This window comes from Protobothrops mucrosquamatus, unplaced genomic scaffold, assembly GCF_001527695.2.
Source record: "Protobothrops mucrosquamatus isolate PMUCROS unplaced genomic scaffold, P.Mucros_1.0 scaffold6, whole genome shotgun sequence".
Lineage (NCBI taxonomy): Eukaryota > Metazoa > Chordata > Lepidosauria > Squamata > Viperidae > Protobothrops > Protobothrops mucrosquamatus.
Genome location: NW_015386393.1, coordinates 38,408 through 63,054, shown reverse-complemented (window position 1 = coordinate 63,054; position 24,647 = coordinate 38,408). Strand labels below are relative to the sequence as shown.

General features: G+C 34.9%; 1 protein-coding gene across 1 annotated transcript in view; it reads right to left on the bottom strand.

Moving 5' to 3' along the window:
- The window catches only part of EDIL3 (EGF like repeats and discoidin domains 3), a gene marked incomplete at its 5' end in the record, with an annotated part of 93,548 nt that overhangs the window by 33,607 nt on the left and 35,294 nt on the right, over nt 1-24,647 (bottom strand). The window contains 3 exons of the mRNA XM_015832557.1: nt 13,864-14,048; nt 15,422-15,566; nt 19,115-19,270. Of these exons, the coding sequence (XP_015688043.1) occupies nt 13,864-14,048; nt 15,422-15,566; nt 19,115-19,270 (486 nt within the window). The remainder of the gene's footprint in view (nt 1-13,863; nt 14,049-15,421; nt 15,567-19,114; nt 19,271-24,647) is intronic.

The following is a 24,647-nucleotide window of genomic DNA, read 5'->3' as shown; positions in this document are numbered from 1 at the left end:
AACCAAGAACAAGATCACATGCTGTTGATGAAGGACACACATTGTTAAGAAACACTGCTTTAGAAGACAGAAAGATATTATGGAAGACCATTTGCAAATAGAGAAAATGTGTAGCTGTCATCTGTATGTTGCATTTCTTTTCTGGCTATGTTGTAAAATGAAGTGACCTGTTCTTTCCTTTTGTCCTCTGCCACTGTTGCTGACTCACTTCTTCCCTTGCTTTAATTCTGGCGGATGCCAGCAATCATGATCTGCATTCTGCCTGATGAACTTGCAATGTAAATTAAATATATAATACTGGGCTTGGTATTTTTATATATCCTCCTGAAGGTGACACACATAAGTTACTGATGTGTGAAATGAATGGAATCGAAATCTATCTAGTAGAGCAAAGGATAACGATGGTAATCTATCTATGACAGGAAGCCAAAGAAGTACATGATGCAGATCAATCTATGACACAATCGGCACACATTCCATATCTATTATGGTTTTGCACATGACACTTAACCTTCAAAAATATGTTTTATTTATTTGTTTGTTTATTCCCACCTTTATTATTTTTTTTATAAATAATTCAAACACATGCAATACTCCTTCCTCTTCCTGTTTTCCCTACACGTGAAACACTGTGAGGTGAAATGGACTGAGAGAGAACAACTGGCCTAAAGTCACCCAGCTGGCTTTCATGCCTAAGGCGGGGCTAAAACTCATGGTTTCCTGGTTTCTAGCTTGGTGCCTTAACCACTAAATCAGAATGACTCTTTTATATAAACTAACAGTAAAGATTCCTTTGTGGGCTGGTTGTCTTTCTGAAGAGCTCAATTTTTGCTGATTAAGTAGATGGCAACAATACAGAAATAGTATGCTATTGCCTTATTCTGATCTTATTGAATCCAGTCTATAGTTTTGTAGGATTTAGGTATAATCCTGATTTGTACTTTTCAGCATTAGCAAAAGACAGCAATGCACTTCTGTTTGAGTTGCATGACATGCAGAACTGCTATTAAAAACATAGTTTCAGTATTTCAAATAAGCAAGGAGCACTTTGCACTGTTTTGTATTTAGTTTTATCTTGGCTCTTCACTCTCCCTCCTGCACACTTTTCTTTTCTTATCTCAAATTATGGAATATAAAAATTACTAGTAGATATGACAATGTAATTTATCTGTTAAAATTTTACCTGTTAAAATTGAGCCAATTTTGGCCCCGTAAAACTGAATTAAATCTTCCAGCAATATTTTATAATCCATAAGCAGTTGTGATTCTTGGAAAAGGCAAGATGTACAAGCATAAACTCTGTAGATTTCTGGAACAGTTCTTTTCAGACACTTAATAATTGCATGTTGAATAGGAGAGGAACCAATGGATCCAGTCTTATCCAATTCACAACTTTTCTACATACATTATCTTGCATAAACCAACAGGGCTATAACTCATCAAATCCACTCATATCATTTACAATGTAAGGATTACATTTCAAGGGAAATACTGCCATTTACCAGTAAATAGGCACACCAAGTCAGAGTTAGAGAACTACTTTCATTCTAATTTCATACTCTTATTGCTGAAAGATAAATAATGCCACAGTCATATCTAAAATATGTATTAATGCCAAAGTATATTTTATGTGATTTACCAGAAAATATAATTTTAGAATTTATTATCTCATGTGGGTAATTTGTATAAGAATAACTATGTATTGTTATGCAAATTACCAACTTTGCAGCACAAAACAAACATGTATCTCACAATCTTAATTTATACCTTGTTTGTCAGTTTTTTCACTTTAAGTACTATATATGGAATACTGCTGCAATATCTTAGCTAGAAATTAACACAAACAAACTTCTGTTTCTTAGAACACACAGGCATTTATAGCATGGCAATTCTTCACCTTCTGACTGCATAATGCTATTATTTGTGCTGTAAATATACAGTCAAATATTCATCTACATAGGAGATATGAGATATAGGAGTTTGATGCATGGAAAACAGTTTGGGAGGTGAAGCTGAATGGACATTATTCTATCAACTGATTAATCATTTACCAAATACAGATCAGGAAAACGGGAAGTCCTTGTATTACAACTGAAACTGGAATTTTTATCAGTAAGTGAAGTAGTTATTAAGCAAAATCATGTGACTGTGCTGTTTAGAGATGGCATTTCTGGCAGACTTGGTTGTGTTTACTAGGGAAGAACCTCATGCTTCTCCTGTCCCCAGCTGACCATTGTCATCTTCACTTTCCCTCCCCTGTGCGGGACTTTCCGATGTTGGTCAGTTGCATGTCCCACAGCTGGGCTCATCTCCAGCAACTTGCCCATCAGACTCCTGGCAGGTCTACTTCACTTCAGCAGTGTCAGCCCATTGCCAGCTAAGGGTCACATTTATGTCAGTGAGCCCAATGTGGAGAGATGAGGCAAAAAAGACAATAAAAGCAAATGGTGGTGATGGGTAGGCAGGAGCAGAATACAGTGGCCTTTCCATCTTGCCCATGCAGTCCAGGGTGACCAAAAGGTCAGATATGGGGGGTAGGGGGAGATAGGTGGGAAGAGGCAAGTCAAGCAGAGGAGAACCTGAGCATGGGACACTGTGATGCTCATAAATGTGGACTGGTTGCCAAGAACCCAAGTTTTGATTATGTAATTTTGAGGACTGGTTGTAAGACCATTTACAGATTTGAACATTTGCTGAACACTTGGTTGTAACCCAAGGACCACCTGTAATCAAGCATTTCCATAGAAATTATCATGGAAATTATCCACAGAAATTTGCATAGGAAAGTGCAGAAAACAATGAACTAAATATTCTTATGTCATAGCAGATAGAATTCATGCTAACTTGTTCCCAACATATATACTGGGAGAATGGTGAGATATCTGGCAAGATCTTAACTAATTGCTTAAAGCAAAAGAAAGGGTAATGATTCAATTTGTTAGAGATGAAAGAGATGAAATATATACTTTAATTTTTAAATTTCTATTTGGAGGAGAAGGAGGAACACTAAAACAAAAGATTTTGTTTCATTCTGCATGCTACATTGTGCATTATTTCATGCTTGACAGATTATGGGTTCTATATAATTCATAATATTTTCCTTGATTATTGGCTTCTAAGAAGATCTCTGATATAGTAGTCATTTAATTAAGATTAATTACAGGAGATTTGTCACTACTAACCCTTCCCAACATGATTCCCTTGATTTTATTGGTAATGCAAGGAGAAAATGACAAATGTATTCTACTGTATTTATAATTTCCTAGTTAGGCACAGAATTTGCCTTTATATTTTGTCTTAATCTTGCCAGGAAGACTAAAATAAAACAACATGAAACTGGTGTTTGTGATGATAGTCTGAAAAAAACCAGGATGTTATAATATGATTTTGAATAGTTGGTTAATCTCATAATAGCACAAAGATAGAACAAATAAACAAATCTTACACACACCCCATCTTCATGAACAATTCATCTGCTTTTTTTATCCTCTTTATGCAAAGACGTATAGTGAAAATGTAAAGCTGATTTGCAAAATAACTCTAAATCTGTAATATGACCTGCCATATTAAACTGACAACAGAAAAAAACACCTAGTGGTCCATCAAATCTGCTCTTTGAGTTTATTATAAATATAAGGCACATCACATATTTACAATGATAGATAAATGATAGATGGATGGACAAAAGACAGACATAAATAGATAGCTAGATAAAACCAAGGACTAATATTAGAGAGGATGGATTTCTTAAATAGTATTTGTCATTAAATTATAATCTGTTCCTTTTATATCCTTACCAACTTCCAATTTAGAATTTTTTTTCTAGCACTGGCAAGAGAGGTCAGTTTTGGTCCTAATGGAAATAAACCAGTTTCTGATCATCCCAGCAGAAGTGCTCTATTCATTACCTAGTTGAGTAATTAAACATTTGCAAGAAACAATCAAACTCAAAGAATATCAAGGACACCACAGAGCAGCAAATTGTATAGAGCAGTGTTTCTCAATCTTGGCAATTTTAAGACATGTGGACCAGCTCCTGGAAATTCCCCAGGGGGCTTCCCAAATTCCTAACAAGGTTGAGAAACCCTGGTATAGGATTAATGTACAAGGCCAAATTGGACTCAATAAAACAGGCATTTCTTCTGAAATATTTATTATTTTTTAAATGGGAGAACAGTTTCATGTTCACTACAAATATAGCAATGGTGATATACTGTAGCCTGGTTACTTTCTCTATCTAATCATTCCTTTTTAAGTGGGAAACAATATGACAGATATTTACTTTTGAGTAAATATGACACAGTGTAAAAGTATGTAGAAAGAGACCACACACAAGTACACAATTATCTAAATCACAACATGCAAATTGCATTGATTCATTTGATATTATTTGTCAACTAATATAGGTACCTGCAGCTAGCCAGGATGTCCCTATGACTGGTCATGTCACACTGTAACTTCTGTCCTTCCACCTTAAGTCTTGATGTCACACAAGAAGCGGAGTTTGTATTGAGCTATTGTGATGAAAGCTGACCTTCCAGTCAGCCCTGTACACCTATATGGACCACCCAAAGTCTGTAAAGTCTTGAAGTGGCTTAGAACAAAAAGCAATGAAAAAAATTGAAGAAATACAGCCAGGAAGTACAAAATAAATAAATTAGTCTATCTGTAAGAGTCCGAAGCAATCAGAACCAAAGAAAAAGTGGAATAAAATGATCTTCAGCTTTTGAGAAAAAAAAGGAGGAAAAGAACCACTTGTTCTGGGGAAAGGGAGTGCAGTGTTTCAAAAAGTAGGGATAACCATAGAGAAAGAAAATGTGAACCGTATGTGCAAATAGGAAGGTTATTATTAGAAATAGACACATAAATGAATGCTTTTGTATCAAATAAAAAAATTACCTAAACAAGTTGCAGTTAAGAAAAAGTGGGGGGGGGGGAAAGGAGATTTGAGTTTCTTGCCAAACTCCAATAACAGGAAAATAACATTAGGGAGAGAGTACCTGGTACAGGTTTCCACAGTAACCTAATACTGAACCCTGAGGAACTAAATACCATGCTAGGAAATTCTTATTTATTACTAGATTTACATCTCATATTTATTTTGTATAAATTCAGGCAATGTACACACTGCTCCCACCTTCTATTGTTCTCATACCAACAAACCTACAAGAGGAATTCTGGAAGTTGAAGGTTACATATCTTAAAGTTGCTGAGCCTCAGAATCATTACTCTAGAACAGTGGTGGCGAACATATGGCACGGGTGCCAGAGGCGGCACTCAGAGCCTTCTCTGTGGGCACGCACGCCGTCACCCCAGTCCTAGGCCTTCAGCTGGGTTTTGTAAAACCTTTTCGCTTTAGGCTTCTGCCGCCATGTGCCAAAAAAAAAAAAAAAAAGGTTCAATCAGTCAATTTCAACTTCTCGTGGGAAAAAAAAAAGGTCTTGCAAAGTTGGAATTGATTGATTGAACTTTTTAGTCCCACCCAGTCTGCCATTACCACCGCAGCCATGCCCACCCAGTGGGCCACACCCATCTAGCACTCGACGATACATAAGTGGGTTTTGGGTTGAAGTTTGGGCACTCAGTCTCTAAAAGGTTCGCCATCACTGCTCTAGAGAGTAATAGAGACTATTAATTTTTTTTGTGTTTTAAGAAGTGTTCATACAGAATTGGTATTTCAATGTTTATAATTAATTTTAGATCTTGCTGCACATAAAAAATAAAGATGTCAAATATTTTTAAGTCCTTATCACATAAATGAGACATTTTAATTATTTCAAATGCCAGCCATTTTACAATTAAGTTTCCTTTTATAACCAGTAATATGTCATCTCATTTTAACATATTGTCATGAAAGGAAAACAGAATCTGGAGTCAATAAAAATAATATTTTTGTCTTATTGGTCAGCCTATCTTGTTCTTTGTTTCCCTTGTTCTTTCTTTGTTTTCATTCATTATTCATTATTTCATTCAGTATTTTATTGTTTTTATATGGTAAGTCACCCAGACAAGTTTGGTATCAGGCAGCACCTAAAATGAATAAATCAAATCAAATCAAATCAAATTACTGCTATTTCATTGAATCCAGAAGATATTGCTTGTAAAATAAAGTTTTAGAAGACTTTTCTTGAGCTGCCCTGGTAATTATATCACTGTAGCTGACTATCTTGGATAAATCTAAGGCTTGTCCCAAGGCTCTGCATTTTATAGGTTAAATGCTACATTAAAAATAAATTAAGCCTTTTTGTTTCAATTGAAATGGAACACTTAAATTCTATTGTCACTATAAACATTTTCATAAAATGAACAGTGAATGGAAGATCTGATAATGTAAAAGCAGTTTTTAAAATACACAAGCATTTTAACCAAAGCAACAATATAGATTTTAAGCAAAACAATATTAATAATAATAATAAAGTTGGAAGGGACCTTGGAGGTCATCAAGTCCAACCCCCTGCTCAGGCAGGTAACCCTACACCATTTCGGACAAATGGCTGTCCAGTTTCTTCTTAAAAACTTCCAGTGTTGGAGCATTCACTACTTCTGGAGGCAGGTTGTTCCACTGGTTAATTGTTCTAACTGTCAGGAAGTTTCTCCTTAGTTCTAGGTTGCTTCTCTCTTTGTTAGTTTCCACCCGTTGCTTCTTGTCCTGCCTTCAGGCGCTTTGGAAAATAGCTTGACTCCCTCTTCTTTGTGGCAGCCCCTGAGATATTGGAACACTGCTATCATGTCCCCCCTCGTCCTTCTCTTCATTAAATTAAACATACCCAATTCCAGCAACCGTTCCCATCATGGTGACCAAAACTGGATGCAGTATTCCAAGTGTGGCCTTACCAAGGCATTGTAAAGTGGTATTAATACTTCACATGATCTTGATTCTATCCCTCTGTTAATGCAACCTAGCACTGTGTTGGCTTTTTTGGCAGCTGCAGCACACTGCTGGCTCATATTTAAATGATTGTCCACTAGGACTCCGAGATCCCTCTCACAGTTAGTACTATTGAGCAAGGTACCCCCTATACTATACCTGTACATTTGGTTTTTCTTGCTTAAATGTAGAACCTTACTTTTTTCACCATTGAATTTCATTTGTATATGTATACTCATATGTATAATGTATATTCATATGTATAATGATCCTGCTCAGAATCTTGTTCCAGGCAACAAGTTAACTCAATGATATAGATCAGAGGTGTCAAACTGCTGGCCTGCAGGCTGGACACATCACCAGGAAACCATGCCCACCCCATTTCCGGCAATGGGGAAAAAGCTCCGATATGTTGCGCAACGTCACGTGATGTCGCGAGTTTGACATGTCTGATATAGATTATAGAATTTTACTGAATGCATTGCTGAGATATTGCGCTTGCATGCTATCAAGTGTTTTTCATCACTAATTACTGCAATTAATGAGAAATAATATTATGTAAAATAAGGAAAGCTGAATATTTTTCAGACATGACATAGAGAACCATGGCAAAGTCATTGGATAGACTATATCAAAGGAATGACTGTTAAAAACAAGCAATCAAATAAACAAAAATATTGCAGGTGGTTCTTTGTTCCTCCTGTTTTTAAATCCTCTTACTTTGATTAAACCCATAACACTTTCTAAAATTACAGAACAGGTAACTGAAATAATTTCATTTCCTTCCTTCTTTCACACTTGAAATATGTGAGACTCGACTGTGATCTGGATCAAAACATCGGTTCATGCCTATTATAAACCTTATTAATGCCTACATGTTAGGGTTAATTTATTTTAAGGAAATCAAATAATTACAAAATTATTGATATCAGCTAAATTTGTCTGAAGCGGTTCTTCAGGAAGTTGTTTTGACAGATAGTATAGATTAAGGACAGGACTTCTGCAGTGATAATATTTTAAACATTGTTAAATTTTTCAGAGTGCTCATCTGGTAATTATTCTGACCTACTTTAAGAACTGAATGAAGAGTTTTTTAAAAAAATATCTGTCCAGATATAATTTATTTTGGTTTTGGTATTTCTTGATTTAATAATAATCTTCAATTTCGTTTAGTTTTTGCTTTTCAAAAACTATTTTTGATACCATTGATGTAAAAACCTGTTTCTGATACAAATTTAACATTGTTTTTACTTTTGCTATATGATGAGCTGCACAATCAATGTAGATCTGCATCCTTCAGTTTCATTGAACTATATTTGAAAATATATATTTTCAACACAAGTTTCCAGTTCATGGATACAACTTTTTTCTTTTCCTTCCCTAAAGGGATAAATGTTAACCTTATTAATTAGTTCTACAGCAGGGGTCTTCAAACCTGGCCCTTTTATGACTTGTGGACTTCAACTACCAGAATTCTGGAAGCTGAAGTCCACAAATCATAAAAGGGCCAAATTTGAAGACCCCGTTCTACAGTATAAGTAGTTTTCAGACATTCAACTGTTCTAATTATGAAGCAGAGTTGAGCACATAATCCAGGTCTGTCCCTTTTTCCCTTTCAACCTTAACAGGGAAACATCTGAAATGAAAATATAATCTAAGAACCAGCAGCTGACTATAATTACATTGCCCTAACCCAGGGGTCTTCAAACCTGACCCTTTTATGACTTGTGGACTTCAACTCCCAGAATTCCTCAGCCAGGCACACTGGCTGAGGAATTCTGGGAGTTGAAGTCCACAAGTCATAAAAGGGCCAAGTTTGAAGACCCCTGCCCTAATCATATGCAATCAAGACACCTAATACAGCTAGTATTCCATTACCAATACAAGAAGAGATGCTATTCTTTTTTCTTCCACATACTTTGAAACTGGTTAACTTTTTTCAGATGTTTTAAATTACATTGCAGAAGATTTGATGAAGAATCCTCAAGAGAAAGTAGGCAGTTTCATAATGAGGATCCTCCCAGCCAGACAACACAATCTTACTAATATCTTCTAATTCCTACACAAATCCTGATAACACTGGCAATATGGCAGGGATAAGATTTGCCTATCTCGCTTGTGAGAATAAGAAACTCAACCAGGAGGATTCACTTGGAATCAATCATAGTTTATTTTATTTATTTTTTGCTGCCCATCGTACCACAGGGTGGTGTATGTGTTAAAGTTAAAACCATAAAAATCCTTAAAATCTCTTACAGTTGGGAGGGTGGGGGCAGACTAGTGGGAGGTGGGATCTGTTGTTACTTGATTAACCACGTCCAATATGCTGTTCCCTTATTGGGCCCCCAAACGAACTGGGAGACCCAGGACTTTAAGCCCTTATGAAAGGACAGGAGGATTGGGGCCAACCTCACATGGGAGGGGAGATGTTCCATAGGGCAGGTCCAACAGCAGAGAAGGCATTTCTCCTGAACAGTATGAAGGATGTTAGATGTTGGTGTGAGAAATAATCCTTTCCATGATGTGTTAAAGCAGATGTGTCCTATCTCGACAAAACAGTTTTAAAGATCTTCCCCACTGTATCCATGGATTTGTTTTTGTGTGTATATACAGTCATGGATGTTCAATGAAGAGATGTCATGCACAATGATGGCTGTGCATGTACACAATGCCACTAATCTTGACTGACTTCGTTAGTCTTAGGGAGCTATACAATAGAAACAGTGTCTTGCTACAGTTCTATATTGTGGAACTTTTAAAGCATAATTTGCACAGGCCTAGTAGTTACTAAGTTCATCTTCAAAAATAAACAATAAAAATACATTGTCAAATACATTTCTGAGTCCACATCAAAATACTTCATTAATTGCAAATGATCATTCATTTTCAATAGGCATATCCTGCCCTCGACATATTTTATATACTTTGAAGCAGAAGAAAAATGGGCATAATTTTTCTTGGCTTCTAGGAGACTCTGAATGCAAAAGGAATCAATTTATATAAGCAATCAGGTTGACAACAGAAGAGCATCTGAAACAACCTATATTTCTAGGTGAATTGATAAGAGCTATTATTGCAGCTCCTTGCCCATCTGTACCAACACTATCATCAGTTGTGGAACAATTCACATGAAACTAGTGTATATTGTATTGTAAAGTTTTGTTTTGGAGTTCAGCAAAGTCAACAAAAATGAAGTATATCTTTCAGCACTTTCTATAAAAGGCACTATTTTGTCTAGAGGAATCAACATTCTTCTGAGCTTTGAGAAACACTTTCTGAGCTTTGAGAAACACGAACAGGCAACCACAGGATTCATTATGGGAAAGATGTATTACAAAAAAATCAACATATCCTTAAATTTCAGCTGGAGATGTTAAGGCAATGACAGGTAAAAACAGAAGCTCAGTTTCCATATGGATGCAGAGGTGGTTTGTCTCTTTTTAAAGTAGAGAAATTAAACATAAATCTAAGTATATTAAGCCTACCAGAGCAAAACAGTTGAAAAATCATGCTGTTGAATTTCTGTTACTCATTTTCTACAGTATAATATCAGGATAAGGGAAAACATTTGCACATTAATTGGCCTATGCATTTTTATTCAGTTGTATCTAAAGGGAAGAAGATAATAAATAAATAAAATCGGAGTGACCATTTGTTTGCTTTTTGTGCTAGAGTTGACTCCTGGCAACTGACTGGACAGCTCCTGGCAGTTTTCTTGGCAAAATTTCAGAAATGGTCTGCCAAAGCCTGCTTACTAGAATTGAGAAAGAGCAACTGGCCCAAAGTCTCTCAGCTGGCTGAAAGCAGAACTAGAACTGAGAGTTTCTTGCCTGCTGCTTTAACCACTATGCAAACTGTCTCTTTAAAGTAACCAAAACTAAAATAATTAAAATCAACAATTGAAATCAATATGCCAATGTCTATTTAATAGATACATTTTAGGGGCCTTTAAAAAATTGATAAAGACAATACAGGTAGTCCTTGACTTACAACGACAACAGAGCTCAGAATTTCCATCATAAGTCATGTCAGTCATAAGTCAAAGCATCAACATGGCCAGATCCAATTCTATGACTTTTTTTCTGGCAGTCATTAGGCAAATGCTGTAATCATTAAGTGACTATGTGCTGTTAAACAAATCAATGAATTCCTATGGCTGTATTTTTTTTCTAGAAACTAGCCAACAAGGCTGAAAACCAGCAAAAGAAAATCCCAAATTGCAGTCACATGACTGCAGAATGCTGCTATCAGTTATAAAGTTAAGCCAATTGCCAAGTGCCTGAAATGTGGTCATGTGACCTTTGTGTGTGTGTAGCTGTCATAACTCTAGGATTGCACCATAAGTAACATTTAGGGGACCCATTTAAATTAAGAAACTCAGCAGGAAATACATTTTAAAGAAAGGGAATAGCTACCAGAAGGTTCTCAGGTGAATCCAATGAATGGGGGGCAGCAAAAGACTTTTCTTCAGTACACCCAAATTATTTATGGCTTTCTGAGTCAAAACCAGTTTCTTTTATTTCTCCCACAAATGCTTTGTTTTTACTCTAGGTGCAATGTGGCTACCACTTTGTTCTACAGCTTTCATTTTAAGCTGACCAAACAAGGTAGCCTATAGGCAGATGAGCAGCGTCTTTTCATTTGGTTCAGGAGCATCCTGGTCCTCTGTAGGGGAATGACTTGCGTGCATCTAAACAGCATGGGATAATAAAGACACCGTGGCATTGCTACTTTCTCCTTTTCCCTTCTCTCCCTACTAAGCTCAGAGCGAAGGCAGTAATCACACAGCTGAAATGCTTAGCAACCACAGGTAAAAAAAAATAAAAGAAGTTAATAAGTCATAATTTATATGTGAGATGATTGCAGGGAGTTAGTAGCACATTTCTGGTACAGTTAGATTTCATGCTGAGCATCCTTTCCCCTCCCGACAGCAGATTCAAATCATTGCCATGTACAATGATTCTAATATGTAAATTGAACAGTGACTTGTCAAACAGTCCTCTGTATGGTGATTTGTTACACTTCTACATATTAGCCTATACAGGAACTTCTGTAAATCATCCTAACTCTGAAAACAAGCAATGTGAACAGCTTCTTAATAGTTTCACAGGGCTGCATCAATCTTACTAGAACCAAACATGGTAGAGAAATGCAGATCTAGAGCCTTATCAACAAGTCTAATGAAAGAATTTGGTATCAAAAATAAATAAGTAAATAACATCAAGGTGCTATGTGTATATGGAGATGGAATAAGGTTTTTTTTTTTGAAAACTCGTTAATCAAGTCCAAGTAGTCAACCTCTTTGACAAATAGTAAATTACAGTTCTATAGCTCTTGCGAATTTCCATCTGAATAATTTAATTTGCTTCAGTAAATCTGATCTGGTACATGTGTTTCAAAAATATTTAATTAAAATCAGACTCTATGCTTTCATCGCTGTGACATGATATGACATAGCCAGCCAATCAGTTAGAAAAACTTTCCAGATGGCATCTGCGGTTATCTATTATTCAGCTCATTTCAGATAAACTTCTAACAGCACAATCAAGTTGATTATACACTTACTCAAATTAAATTTAAGTACCCAGATTTACAGACATTTATTCACATAACTGCCTCCATATGGATAACAGATCTATGGAAATGCAAATAAAGAATTGGATTTCAATTTAGACATTTATAATCTACTGGAAGAAGTTGATGTTGTGTCTCATCTGGTGCTAGATATTACCTATAAACCCCTGTATGGCACAGGTCCTGCCTGTTTGAAAGACTTCTTATCTCCAACTGTTGCTGCCCATCTAGTATGTTCCAGCAGATTGAGTCATCTCTGGATTTCCTCCATGAAAAAGTGCTGTCTTGTGGGACCTAGGAAGTTTATCTTTTCTATTACAGCCCAACCCTCTGGAACAGGGGTCTTCAAAATTGGCCCTTTTATGACTTGTGGACTTCAATTCCTAGAATCCATCAGCCAACATGCGCTGGCTGAGGGATTCTGGGAGTTGAAGTCCACAAATCATAAAAGGGCCAAGTTTGAAGACCCCTGCTCTGGAACATCCCTCAGAGTTAATGACAGCTTATCTATTGTAAGGTAAGCTTTAAAAATAGGTCTTGTATTGTTTTGTTGTTTTTGTTATTATTACGTTATTTTAGTTTTGACTGCCTGCATGATTCAATGCTTTTCACTTTTAGTTTTTATATTTTTTTATATTTGCCCTAGTTTTATATTCTACTCAGAGTCTACTGGACTTGGGCAGCCAATACATTTAAATACATAATAAATAAAACTTCATTTCCCTTCCACTAAAGACTGGATCCCTTTTACAATAGATAAAGTGCAGAGTAAGACAGGAAAGTAGAAATCCTGAAGATCAGATTTTGGTCTCTTTGTAGTGAAGTTCTTTTCATGGAAGCTGTTTCTCTCTGATACTTGAGAGGATGGTTCCTTGATCTTCTCTGTAGCATTTCTAAGAGAATAGAGGGGGTCTTGAAGAAATAAAGCTAATGAAATCTATTTCTACCAGTCTCACAACACGTCTCTATTGGATCAGCATCTAATGGATGCTAATAATTTAATTCCCGCTAAAGAAAATGTTAAGCAGAGGTTGTTATTCAAAGACAAATAAGTAAAACCTTATGGTATCTTTCTGAGAAATGTTTATATTGTATTTTTTTCAAATGAACATATAGTGATAAAAAAGAGAAATATTTGGTAATATTGTTGGCATTCCAACTATTTCTTTAGACTTGGGGCTATTCCTCTTCAATGGAGAGAACTTAGTGCAGTCTATGTCCATATCAGCATAGCTTCTTATATTGTACCTATTACTGTTTGGAATTCTTTTAATTCAGTATGTCTTGGTTATTTTTTAATTTTTTTTAGTAAACTCTATAAATTTATCTGCATCCCTTAATATCCCCATATCTTAATCTAATCTAATCTAATCTAATCTAATCTAATCTGTTGCTCTTTTACAAAAAGTCAAAATTATCACCTGTAGCCACTGAGACTGGTCACTGTGCCCTGATGTCCAGGCATTAACTTTGCCTTGTTTGTCTAGTCGAGCTTTCCTGGGTTCCCATGTGAACATATCCATATTGAGTGTTCTGAAGATACTGGAAGCAGTGATCTGATAATCCTGAATATGTCCCGATTTCATTCCCAAAGGTTCAGAACAACCTAAAAAAAATTAAAAAGATACTTGAAAACAAATAGGTGAGTGACCTGTAAATTCTGACATTGCACTTCATGGAATAACTTCATGGAATCTTAGTGGGAAGGGTGTTCCACAAAGCAGGGGCCACTATGAAAAAGGTAAGCTTCCTATGTCCTACTACCATGTGCCCCGAAAATAAGACCCGATCACAGGTTTTTTTGCCTCCAAAAGAAGCCATTCGGGGGATGTCTTATTTTTTCCACTGTCTCGCCTCATGGCACTGGCACCAACAGCCTGGTCTAGCAGGAGCCTGCGTGGCCTCTGCCAGCCCACATCTTTTGTTTATTTTCAGGATAGTTCTTATTTTTGGGAAAACACAGTAGATGCATGATAATTTGGAGGTATAAAGACCTTGAAAGTAGATGAGATCATTGAAATGGATTTAGTTAGTAGCTATTACTGTTCTTCGAGCAGTTTGGTAAAGACCTATTCAAATGTGTGTTTTCATATATGGAAAGTACAATGAGAAAACAGTTTAACATGCCAAAGATCCTGGATATAATTTTCTATTTACTTTAAAATCTGTCTCTATAGGAAGACGACCACAGTCACAATGAGGAAGAGGAAAGAAAGCTGCACAAGAAAGCAAAATCAAATCAAATCTCAGCAAAAGAAACTGTTGAATATTTAGGTTTTTTTTTTATAAACAAAAGGATTGTTTTAATTACATTTTAATTAACTCAATAAACTCAATAAACTCTTCATTAGCTTCCGGGGCTAATATATACTAGCAGAAAATTATGATATAAATGCAATCTCATTTGTTTTTATTTAATTGTGAGTTCTGGCTGTATTTCCCCCCTCCCTTTCTGTCCAGTTTTGTCCAATTCTTGGACACTGCCTAGACAAGTCCCTGCAGTTTTCTTAGTAAGGTTTTTTCAGAAGTAGTTTGCCATTGCCTCCTTCCTATGGCTGAGAGAAAGGAAGCTGGCTTTGTGCCTAAGGCGGGACTACCGTAGCCCTCACAGTCTCCCAGTTTCTAGCCTGATGTCGTAACCACTACTTCAGACTGGTTGTATATTTAATTCTATTGCTTTGGGTTTAATTTTGGATTTGAATGTATTTCTTGTATTAAGACAAACAACATGATCACTTCAGAATTAATTTTCTGAAATAAGATGATAAAGTATGGGAAAAGGAAAAAAACGGGGGAACAATGGGCTCTAGTAGGAGAATAACAGATAAATTGAAAAATTACAATATATGTTTTTAAAAATGTGAAATAAATGATGAGAAAATACATTAGTTTTTGACATATTTATATCAACATATATAAATTCATAATAAGACATCTGGATATTTACAAATAATAGAAAGAAACACTAAGAATACTGACCTGACAATTCACAGCCAAGAAGTTCCATTCTCAAAGTACAATGCCTTCTACAGACTTGAGGATACAATCGTAGATACTGAGATTTTATTGGCGGGGTGAAAGAATTTGCATAAGGTGTATTATTATCCACATTTCCATGGAACACCTGCAACAGCACATAATAGGCTTTAGTCACACATGACAGATGTAACCCACAAATATTGATTTGTGCTTACTAATTTATTAATTTAATTTAGTGGTCCAGATGACTAGTGACTCAAAGTGGCTTGCAAGAGGGGGTAAGAAACACAAAGTAACAATGTACTAAAAGATAAAACAACTATGTTAGATAAAAGTTTAAAATGCAAATGCTCCAACAAATTCACAATTTGCCCCATTTCAGTGCCTCCTGCAAGAGCCAGGGTTTTAGGGACTTCCTAAAGAACCACAGGATCATGATTCTACAATTCTCAGGCAGAATGCAAATCCAAAAGCCAGATGTGATGACCGAGAAGAGGACATTGTTTTGTTGATAGGACTTGGAACATGTCAATCTTATCAGATCATACAGGATGGGCAAAGATAATTGGAGACAGATGATCTCACAGATATCCTGTCCTTAGGTCATCAAGGGAGAGGCAGTTTGGTATAGTAGTTAGAAACAGAAGACTGTGAGTTCTAGTCCTGCCTTACATGTGAAGTCAACTGGTTGACTTTGGGCCACTCAATATCTCTTAGTCTGAAGAATTAAATGGCAAGAGACTTAGAGGTATCACATATATCAGGGTTTCACAAATTCTTCAGAAGAATTACTTTGGAATGCTTAGTAATGTATGAAGCAGCTCTTTTTGAAATGCTTTCTGAACAGTTTTGTTCCCCTGCCAATTCACGTAGCTTCTTTAGAAGCTGTTCCCACATGTGTACAAGTGTGTACATCCACATCCAAAGCCACTTCTCTTTCAGATTACCTATAGATATATGCAGGAACACAACAGGAGTCACATCTAAAGCTGCCATATATGCCAGAAGAATTTGTAATTGTTTCAAGTATGGTGGTTCATTTTCACTTCTACATACTTCAAAATATCGCTTTCAAAGAATTTGCTGAGTTCTATAGGTGTTTGATTTGGAATTTAGATCTTTGAACAAGACTTCCCTTTATTATGCTTATATCTGACTAGTTTGACTAATACCTACCAATGAAAATTGTGATCAGTAAAATTATCATTACCTTAATTTGACAATGTTTAGTGATAAACTATATGCTAAAACTGATTAGCAACGCAAAAACACATATTCTTGATTGGAAGTACAATATAAATGATAGAATGCTTTCAACACTGTCTTTCACTTGTCTCTTACCCAAAAGCTCTCGATATTATTCTCATACTAGTTTACCAGACCATGTCTCTTACTAGTATTTTTTAGGTGTAGGAGCAGGCAATATCAACCATTAATATCAGTCTCACTAGAGTATTATATGAAGTTTTTGGGAAAAGATAGACTAATATTTCTTACTGCTTATTGTAACTATACTCTTCTTCTATGCTTGTAAATGCATATATGTTGAGCCTTGCCTTCACTAGGCTTGACACACCTATCTACATTATGTTTTACTAAGTAAAACACTATTTAGATGCTAAATGGATGCTTTATTATCTGCACAATCACTGGACAAGCAATTTTGGACCCACATTCCATAGCAACAAAAAGTCTTGTGGTAGAACAGCCAGTAGGTGTCAGTGTTCTATAAAAAAATGTATGTGGCAATACAGGGAAGGGCTGGAATATCTGTTTTTCTACTTCCTGTATCCTACCCTACTTGTATGCCTCTATATATGTTTTGAGTCTTGGCTTTCTACCAAGGTTATCATGCCTGTCCAAATTACCTTTTACCAAGTCAAATGAACTTAAAAGCAACCTATCTGGATTTTTTAAATTAATTGCTTCCTTATAGAATCTGTTCTGTGACAATAGCATTAAAACAAACTATATAGTTTGACCCTGTATATAGTAAGAGACAATTTCTACCTTCAAATACTCTTGTGTTTAATAATATTTTTTAATATACTATTGTCTGTTCTTGCTTCAGGACAGGAATGGCATTGTATTCTTCTCTTGCTCTTAAGAGTGAAATACAATTGGGTATACTTCATATAAGTCTGGTTAAATTTTAAAATGCATTCTTACTTTTACCTTGAGTTTAATTAAGTGTTTTTAAATATATCCTTTATTTTCAAGGATTAATCATTTGTCAACATAAAGAAGACAGAATTGCTACAGCACTATGAATTTATAAGGGGGAATGGCCCTGATACATATTTGCTCCTGTAGAAATATTTGAGCCATTTGAACATCATTAGTTCTGGCGAGCAGTAGGAGCAGCTACCTGTATAAGAATAGTTTATGTAAATATGTACTTCAAGAAGAAATTGATCAGGCAACTAGAACAATCTAAAGCTGTTGTTTAACATTTGGCAGGTACAAAACAGCATCTTGGATTTATTTTAAAACTTTATGTTTTTATAATTAATTTGTATCCATCCTTTTTAAAATCTTTTATTTCCTTACTGCTTGATTTTTGATTTCCTGTGTATTGCCCATCGAATGTTGCTGAAAAGGTCTGTGGGTGCTTGACCTGACCTTGCAAACTGAGGGACACATACAATATAATAAAAAGTAATTATTATTACTATTAATAAGTTAATTATTAATTAATTTAATATTAATTAACAGTAATACCTTTGTCACCATCAAACAACAGCATCTACCTATCCCAGGTCCTTAGGCAGGACTCAATAGATGGATAAAAATCCAGTCTATATATCTGACTGACTGTGCGACGAACCATACTAATTATGAAAGCCAGCTGGGTGTCTTTGGACACGTCACTCTCTCTCAGTTCTATCCACCTCACTAAGTTGTTTTTATAGGAAAATAGGAGGAAGAAGGTGTGTTGGATATGTTCGCTGCCTTGATTTATTTGTGAAAATAATAGAAATGGGATATAAACAAACAAACAAACAAAAAAGCAGTATGGTATTTGGAGACTGAAGTACTCTAGTGTGCCACTTGAATAAACAAAATGGACCTCATCTTGAGAAGGAAGAAAAAACCTGTAAGTCACACATGGGATGAAACAAAAAATCTTACAGTTTTCTCCAAGAGCCCCCAACCTATGGGCATTCTATAAAGCAGGGGTGTCAAACTGCCGGCCCGTGGGCCGGACGCCTCACATGGAAGCTGCGCCCACCCCATTGCCGGCAATGGCAAAACCGGCTCGATACGTTGTGCGACGTCACATGACGTCACGTGTTTAACATGCCTGCTATAAAGACTTGGAGACCTGATTGTTTTCTCAGATCTTGGGTTGAGATGGATAGGCCCCTACTTGGGTGTGATTTTGTTATTTTTGTTTCTCTCTGTATGTAGTGACTAGATACCATTGGTTGTTGTTTGTATTGGATAATTATGGTAATACATTGTGAGCTGCCCACAGCTAGATAAAGGTGATATTCAGATTGAATAACAATCCAATAAAAGTCCAAATAAATTTTAAAAACAAACCTATAAAATTGCAGAATAAAATCTGAAGGCAGAAATGTCTCTGTAAGCTTATTTTTATGTAAGTTATGCTATTGAAAGACATAGATTTAAAATAATATATTTTATATCATACAAAATATTACTTTTATATTGATGAAATTGACTTACCATATCTTCAGTGGTACCTTTCACTTTATATGTGGTCCATAGTTTGCCATCATTGCTATATGCAATTTTGTATGATTTAATGTATTCTGGGCTTCCAATTCTCTTTGCACCTTGTGTGATAACTCCAGTGATTCTCATTTTTCGTTGTAGATTTATCTGAAATTATAATCAGGCATCATCAATGAAATAATCAGCTCTGTATTTCATTTAGCAGAAATGTATTTCATTTCACGCTATTGCTCATATAAATAAAATGTATGGCTAGTCTAACACCAAATGTTCCTATGTCCAAGGCTTTATTTATACGGAAGTTCAATTAACTCACTTATGATAGTTAATTTAAGAGAATGTCACATGCTAAAGAACAATCATTTCTTCTAGCATGTTTTCCATTCTTCTGTGCACAAGGATAATGCAGAACAAAGTCAAGTTCACAGCTTGGAGAATATTGCTTGAGGCCTGATTTTTGTGATAACTTCCATTGCTAAAACTATATTAAGCAGATTCCATTCTAACTACAGTCTAAGAAACAAACACTTTTTTAAAAATTGCAATTAACTGTTAATTATTTTGCTACAAATAGATACAAGAAGTTAAATCTTTCTTTTTGAGTAATAAATGCATGTTTTAGTCCTGCAAGCTTGTGCATTACCTATCCACCTCTTTGATTAGCAGAGCAACATTTTGTGAAATGTTCCAGTATAAAAATTTAATCTGACAGTATTTACATATTTTTATAAACCCAATGACTTTTCAGTCACTAATAAGAGAATCTTGAAATCGGTAAAAAATTCTATATTGAAGGAATCTTGTGTAAGTAAAAAAAAACCTTAATATATATTTATATTCTTTCCAGTTTTTTTCAAAATGATCCACTATAAGTATGGTTGATCATGGACAGAAATTCCGTAGACCAATAATTCTGCTTGGTATAGTATTTTGGTCAGTGGAAGTAAAATAATTAGTAGCTTTATAGAATAAAAAGATAAATATGCACACATATTGGTTAATTAAAAATATTGTTAGAAATGATGTTACATTTTTCTGCAAGTGAAAAGAACATTCATAATGTATATTTCATATTGACCAATATTTATAGTAAGTTTGATTTATGATTCCTAAGAAAATCATATATTAGATTGTTAGTTAAGCAAAGCATTCTTAAATATAAGTTGAAATGTATTTACTGCCTGGATTAAATTACCAAACATTTACACCTGCCTTAATGAAAAGGACAATTCTGCTCATATACTTTTAATGAGGATTTCAAAAGGATTTCAAATAGGGTTTATATTTCAAATGATTTTTTTTAAATAATTGTTTTAATCTTCTCTGCCTACAAGTGATTTACATAAAGTTAATAGAAAACATAGGCGACTGAAATACCCTAATCAATAAACAATAATTTCTGAGTAGCTTTCATATTAATTCACTGCAATATATAATGGAATGGCATTACTGTACAAATCATATGGGGGTTGAACTTGGAAGAGCTGCTTAATGAATCTACGAGTTCATTTCTCAGAAATGTTCTTCATTGAAAATAAGCATTTGAATGGGGGAAGGGGGGCTTTTTAAATAATTTTTGAATATCAGAACAGGAAATCAAAGAAAAGAGAGACAAGAAAAAAAATGGGGAAAGCAAGAAAAAAATTTTCACTTTGGTCTTTTCACATTTATTTTAATAAAGTGTAACATACAGGATAGATAAGATAAGATAACCTTTATTGTCATTTTTATACTGTGGGCACAATGGCACACATCAAAAATGAAATTTAGTTGCCTGCTCTCAAAGTGAAACACATACATGACACACACCTAAACATACTATGAACAACATATGTATAGACCCACATCCCTACATATACGTAGCAATAAATATTAAATATTGTCCATCTTGAATATATAACGGAAGGAGGAAGCTTGAGAGTTCATAAGGTTAATGCTGTATGGAATGAAACTATGGCTGAATCTGGATGTTCTGCTTTTGTATCCCTCTGAATACATGAAAGGACTAATTCTTACAGTATAGCTGTTTTAAAGAAATTTTGATTTGACTAAGACTTCATGTACCTTACAGCTGTTTATGGAATAAAGGCTAGACAGGCATTAAGCAAACAGATCTCAGTTCATTCAGTGGAAGTTTTCCTTCCTCTTTTTTTCTTGGCAATCCTTGTGATAAAAGGACTTTAGACTAGAATTTCATTTCTCTGACAAATGTCCATATACATTATATTAAAAAGCTGAAAGATGAAACTCAATTGTTCAGTCAGTTCTATTGCTTAAAAAAATGATAGAAGGGAACTCAGTTCCTGCAGGAATACTTACGTCTGTGGTCTTGTTGAAATAAATGGGGTTTGCATCAGAGCATAATTCCAAATGAACTAATTTACTGGTGTCTGCATTAACTATGTATTCGATAGCCTATTTATTAACTTCTTTATAATGTACTGTAGTTCCATAAATTCATTTTCCTTTAAATTTAGCATAAACTACTCAATTAAACTAAGAATGGGCCTATTCACTGTTAAGGTATTCACAATAAAGAAGGAATACAATATCTAATAACCCATATGCAAATGATATATATTATAAATTATGCTGCATTATATTTCAATTTTCAACCTACATGACCAGATATTACAATCTCCTGGGTGCAATTTCTTGAAAATAATTAAATAGATAGATGTATAACTTGAAAGTAGAGTTATGTGTCTCATGAGAATCAGGCCAAAGATTCAGCTGAGAACTTAATCAGACATTGACTGATTATAGTCACCTTTCTTAGCACAGGATACATGGTAGTGTACTTCATCAAAATAACAAACAAACAAAAAAACTTAAACAAATACGAAAACACAATCTCTCCCCAAAAAACAATAAAACAGGGTTTTAAACCAGAAGTGTCAGGAAAAAAATCCTTATTCAGCAGGACATACCATTCTCAGACCAAAGTTCTAGGAGGGAAATATGGTCTTTAATGCTTTCCATAAAGCAGTTATTGTCAGGGACAGGCACATTTTTTTTCCAGGCCTTCGGGGACTCTTTCTCTCTGTTTACCTTTGATCTTCCCTTAAACATTGTTTGTAAAAATGAAGATTCCTTTGGAGGTAATACTCAGTATATAAACTCCAAGACAGTACAAGTAGAAGCTCTGATATGTGCATATTAGAACCTATCTTATATCAGAAGGTGGAACTTGAATTATTTTCAGGCCAGAAGATACATTGCTGCTATTACAAATTTCCGACCAGTCAGGGAAAGGCAAAAAAAAAAAAACATTTAAAAAGCAATTATTTTCCCATATTTATAAGAAAGCCAAATCAGTACCACAAGGTTTTAATATAATAAATATGTGAAAATGTTAGTAATCCATTGAATGCACAATACAGGTTATTGTTGTAATTGTTCAACTGATTTTAAAAAATGCAAAACGTTCTCTCCCCTTATTTAAATAATTAATTCCTACTTGTATTACTAGAACTGTTGAAGCAATGAAGTCAAAGCAAGCATTTTCAGTAATTTAAATTTTCCCAGGTTCTCTAAACAAATGTTGATATGTGTAATTTGAAACAAAAATTGAATTCCCACTTTAAACATTGCCAAATGTAATTCAACATTTGAATTTAAATCCTTAGCTTTTTGAACTAGGCAAGAATCATCCAATCCGCTTTGAGAGATGGCTCTAATGGTTTAGAAAAAAAAAAAAACATGTGTTGGATTCAATCTGATCTTGGGTTTTTGAGTGCAATACAGAAAACAAGAACAACATCTCCTCTGATGACTATCTTTTCTGGTGACAATGACCTAGTATTTCCCAAACCAGATTGTGTACTATGCCTTGTTTATCATCATAGGTATTAGGTACTGTATTTTTATTTGTGTCTTTATATACATCACTTAGACATAGTGTTCTTCAAATTCTCAGTAAGATTTAGTGGTTGTAGTTTTACTAAGAACCATCCTACTCTCCCCTTCTTAAATCTTATGATCCATTCAAGATGCTGTGTTGGGCAACTGATGGCATGTAACTATCAAATGCTTCTTTCTGTCCATCCAAAACAGTTTGGAAGACCCAAAAAAAAAATCATCTTTAATTTTAAATGGGCATGGGAGAAGATGAAGAAGCAATGAGGATGGTTCATAGGGAGGGAAGCTAACCTCAAAATGCCTAGTTTCTGGCAGATAAACAACAACATCTGTAAGCCACCCAGAGTCATTTCAAAATGAAATTGGGGAAAATAAGTTTAATAAATTAATAAATAATATAAAAAATAGATAAACGGAACTTCTAGGCTAATACTGCAGCAAAATGTGATAAAATAAGGCAAATGCCTTAATGACTATCTTAATTTACCTTATATAAATCTCAATAAACTCTGCAGATATTCTGTAGGAGGGACAAATGAGGAAATGTGCCTCATAGAATTATTAATCCTTTGAATGCACAATATATGTTATTGTTTTAATAGTTCAACTGATTTTAAAAAATGCAAAAAGTTCCCCCCCTTATTTAAATAATTAATTCTTACTTATATTACTAGAACTGTTGAAGCAATGAAGTCAAAGCAACCATTTTCAGTAATTTAAATTTTCCTGGATTCCCTGAAAACATTAACCTTGAGCCATTCCCTTTATCTCAGCACTAGGAAAGATGCAATGACAAACCACTTCTGAAAAACATTGCCTAGAAAACTGCAGGGACCTATCCGGGTTGCCTCTGAGAATTGGACATGATTGAACATGAAAAACCATCTATCTATCTACCTATCTACCTATCTGCCTACCTATTCATCTTCACTGTAGACCCTTACATCATAATATTGGAATAACATAATTCTAAAGACAACAAAATGTGTGTCCTTAAAAGGAATATTTAACTTTAAAGAAAACTTGTCTTCCTATCCACAAATGCTGAGCTTAGCATTAGAGGTAGAGCGGGCAGCCATCCAGATGATTCAAATCTGACTTGTAATTTGGGCCCCGGGATTTGGGAATCACAAGAGACCTGTTAATCTGGTGAATAATTTATTTTGGCAACTAAAAAATACCTGAAATGTAGAAGTTAAAAATATACATGAAACCTTAAACACTAAACCCATTCTTTCTAAATACAGAACTCTAATATGTGATATACTGTAAGTAGAGAAAAAGGTAGATCTCCTTTCCTTCTACCTCAGAAATTAAACAAAACTGAAACTGAGCAGCTAGTAGCTGTGATTCTTTATCTTTCATTTCAGTTATCTTGTTCAGCTTTTTCTACAGCAGAAGCAATTAAATATAGAACCATGCTGTTGCATCAGCACCATCTGTCCCTGAATTCTGCTCCCATTCCAGTCATTCTGCTTTTGGAGGATGTTTGGCTAAAACATTATTGTCAATTGTTCTTATTTTCTTTCTTCCAATTTCAGCTCTCCTCCTCTGGGTTAGATCTCACATTTTATGTGGAGACGGTATTTGAATAATATCTCACGTGTTGCAACTGAGATGACATAGTTCAAACTGTATAGATTAATTCTATTTTTCCTAGAAT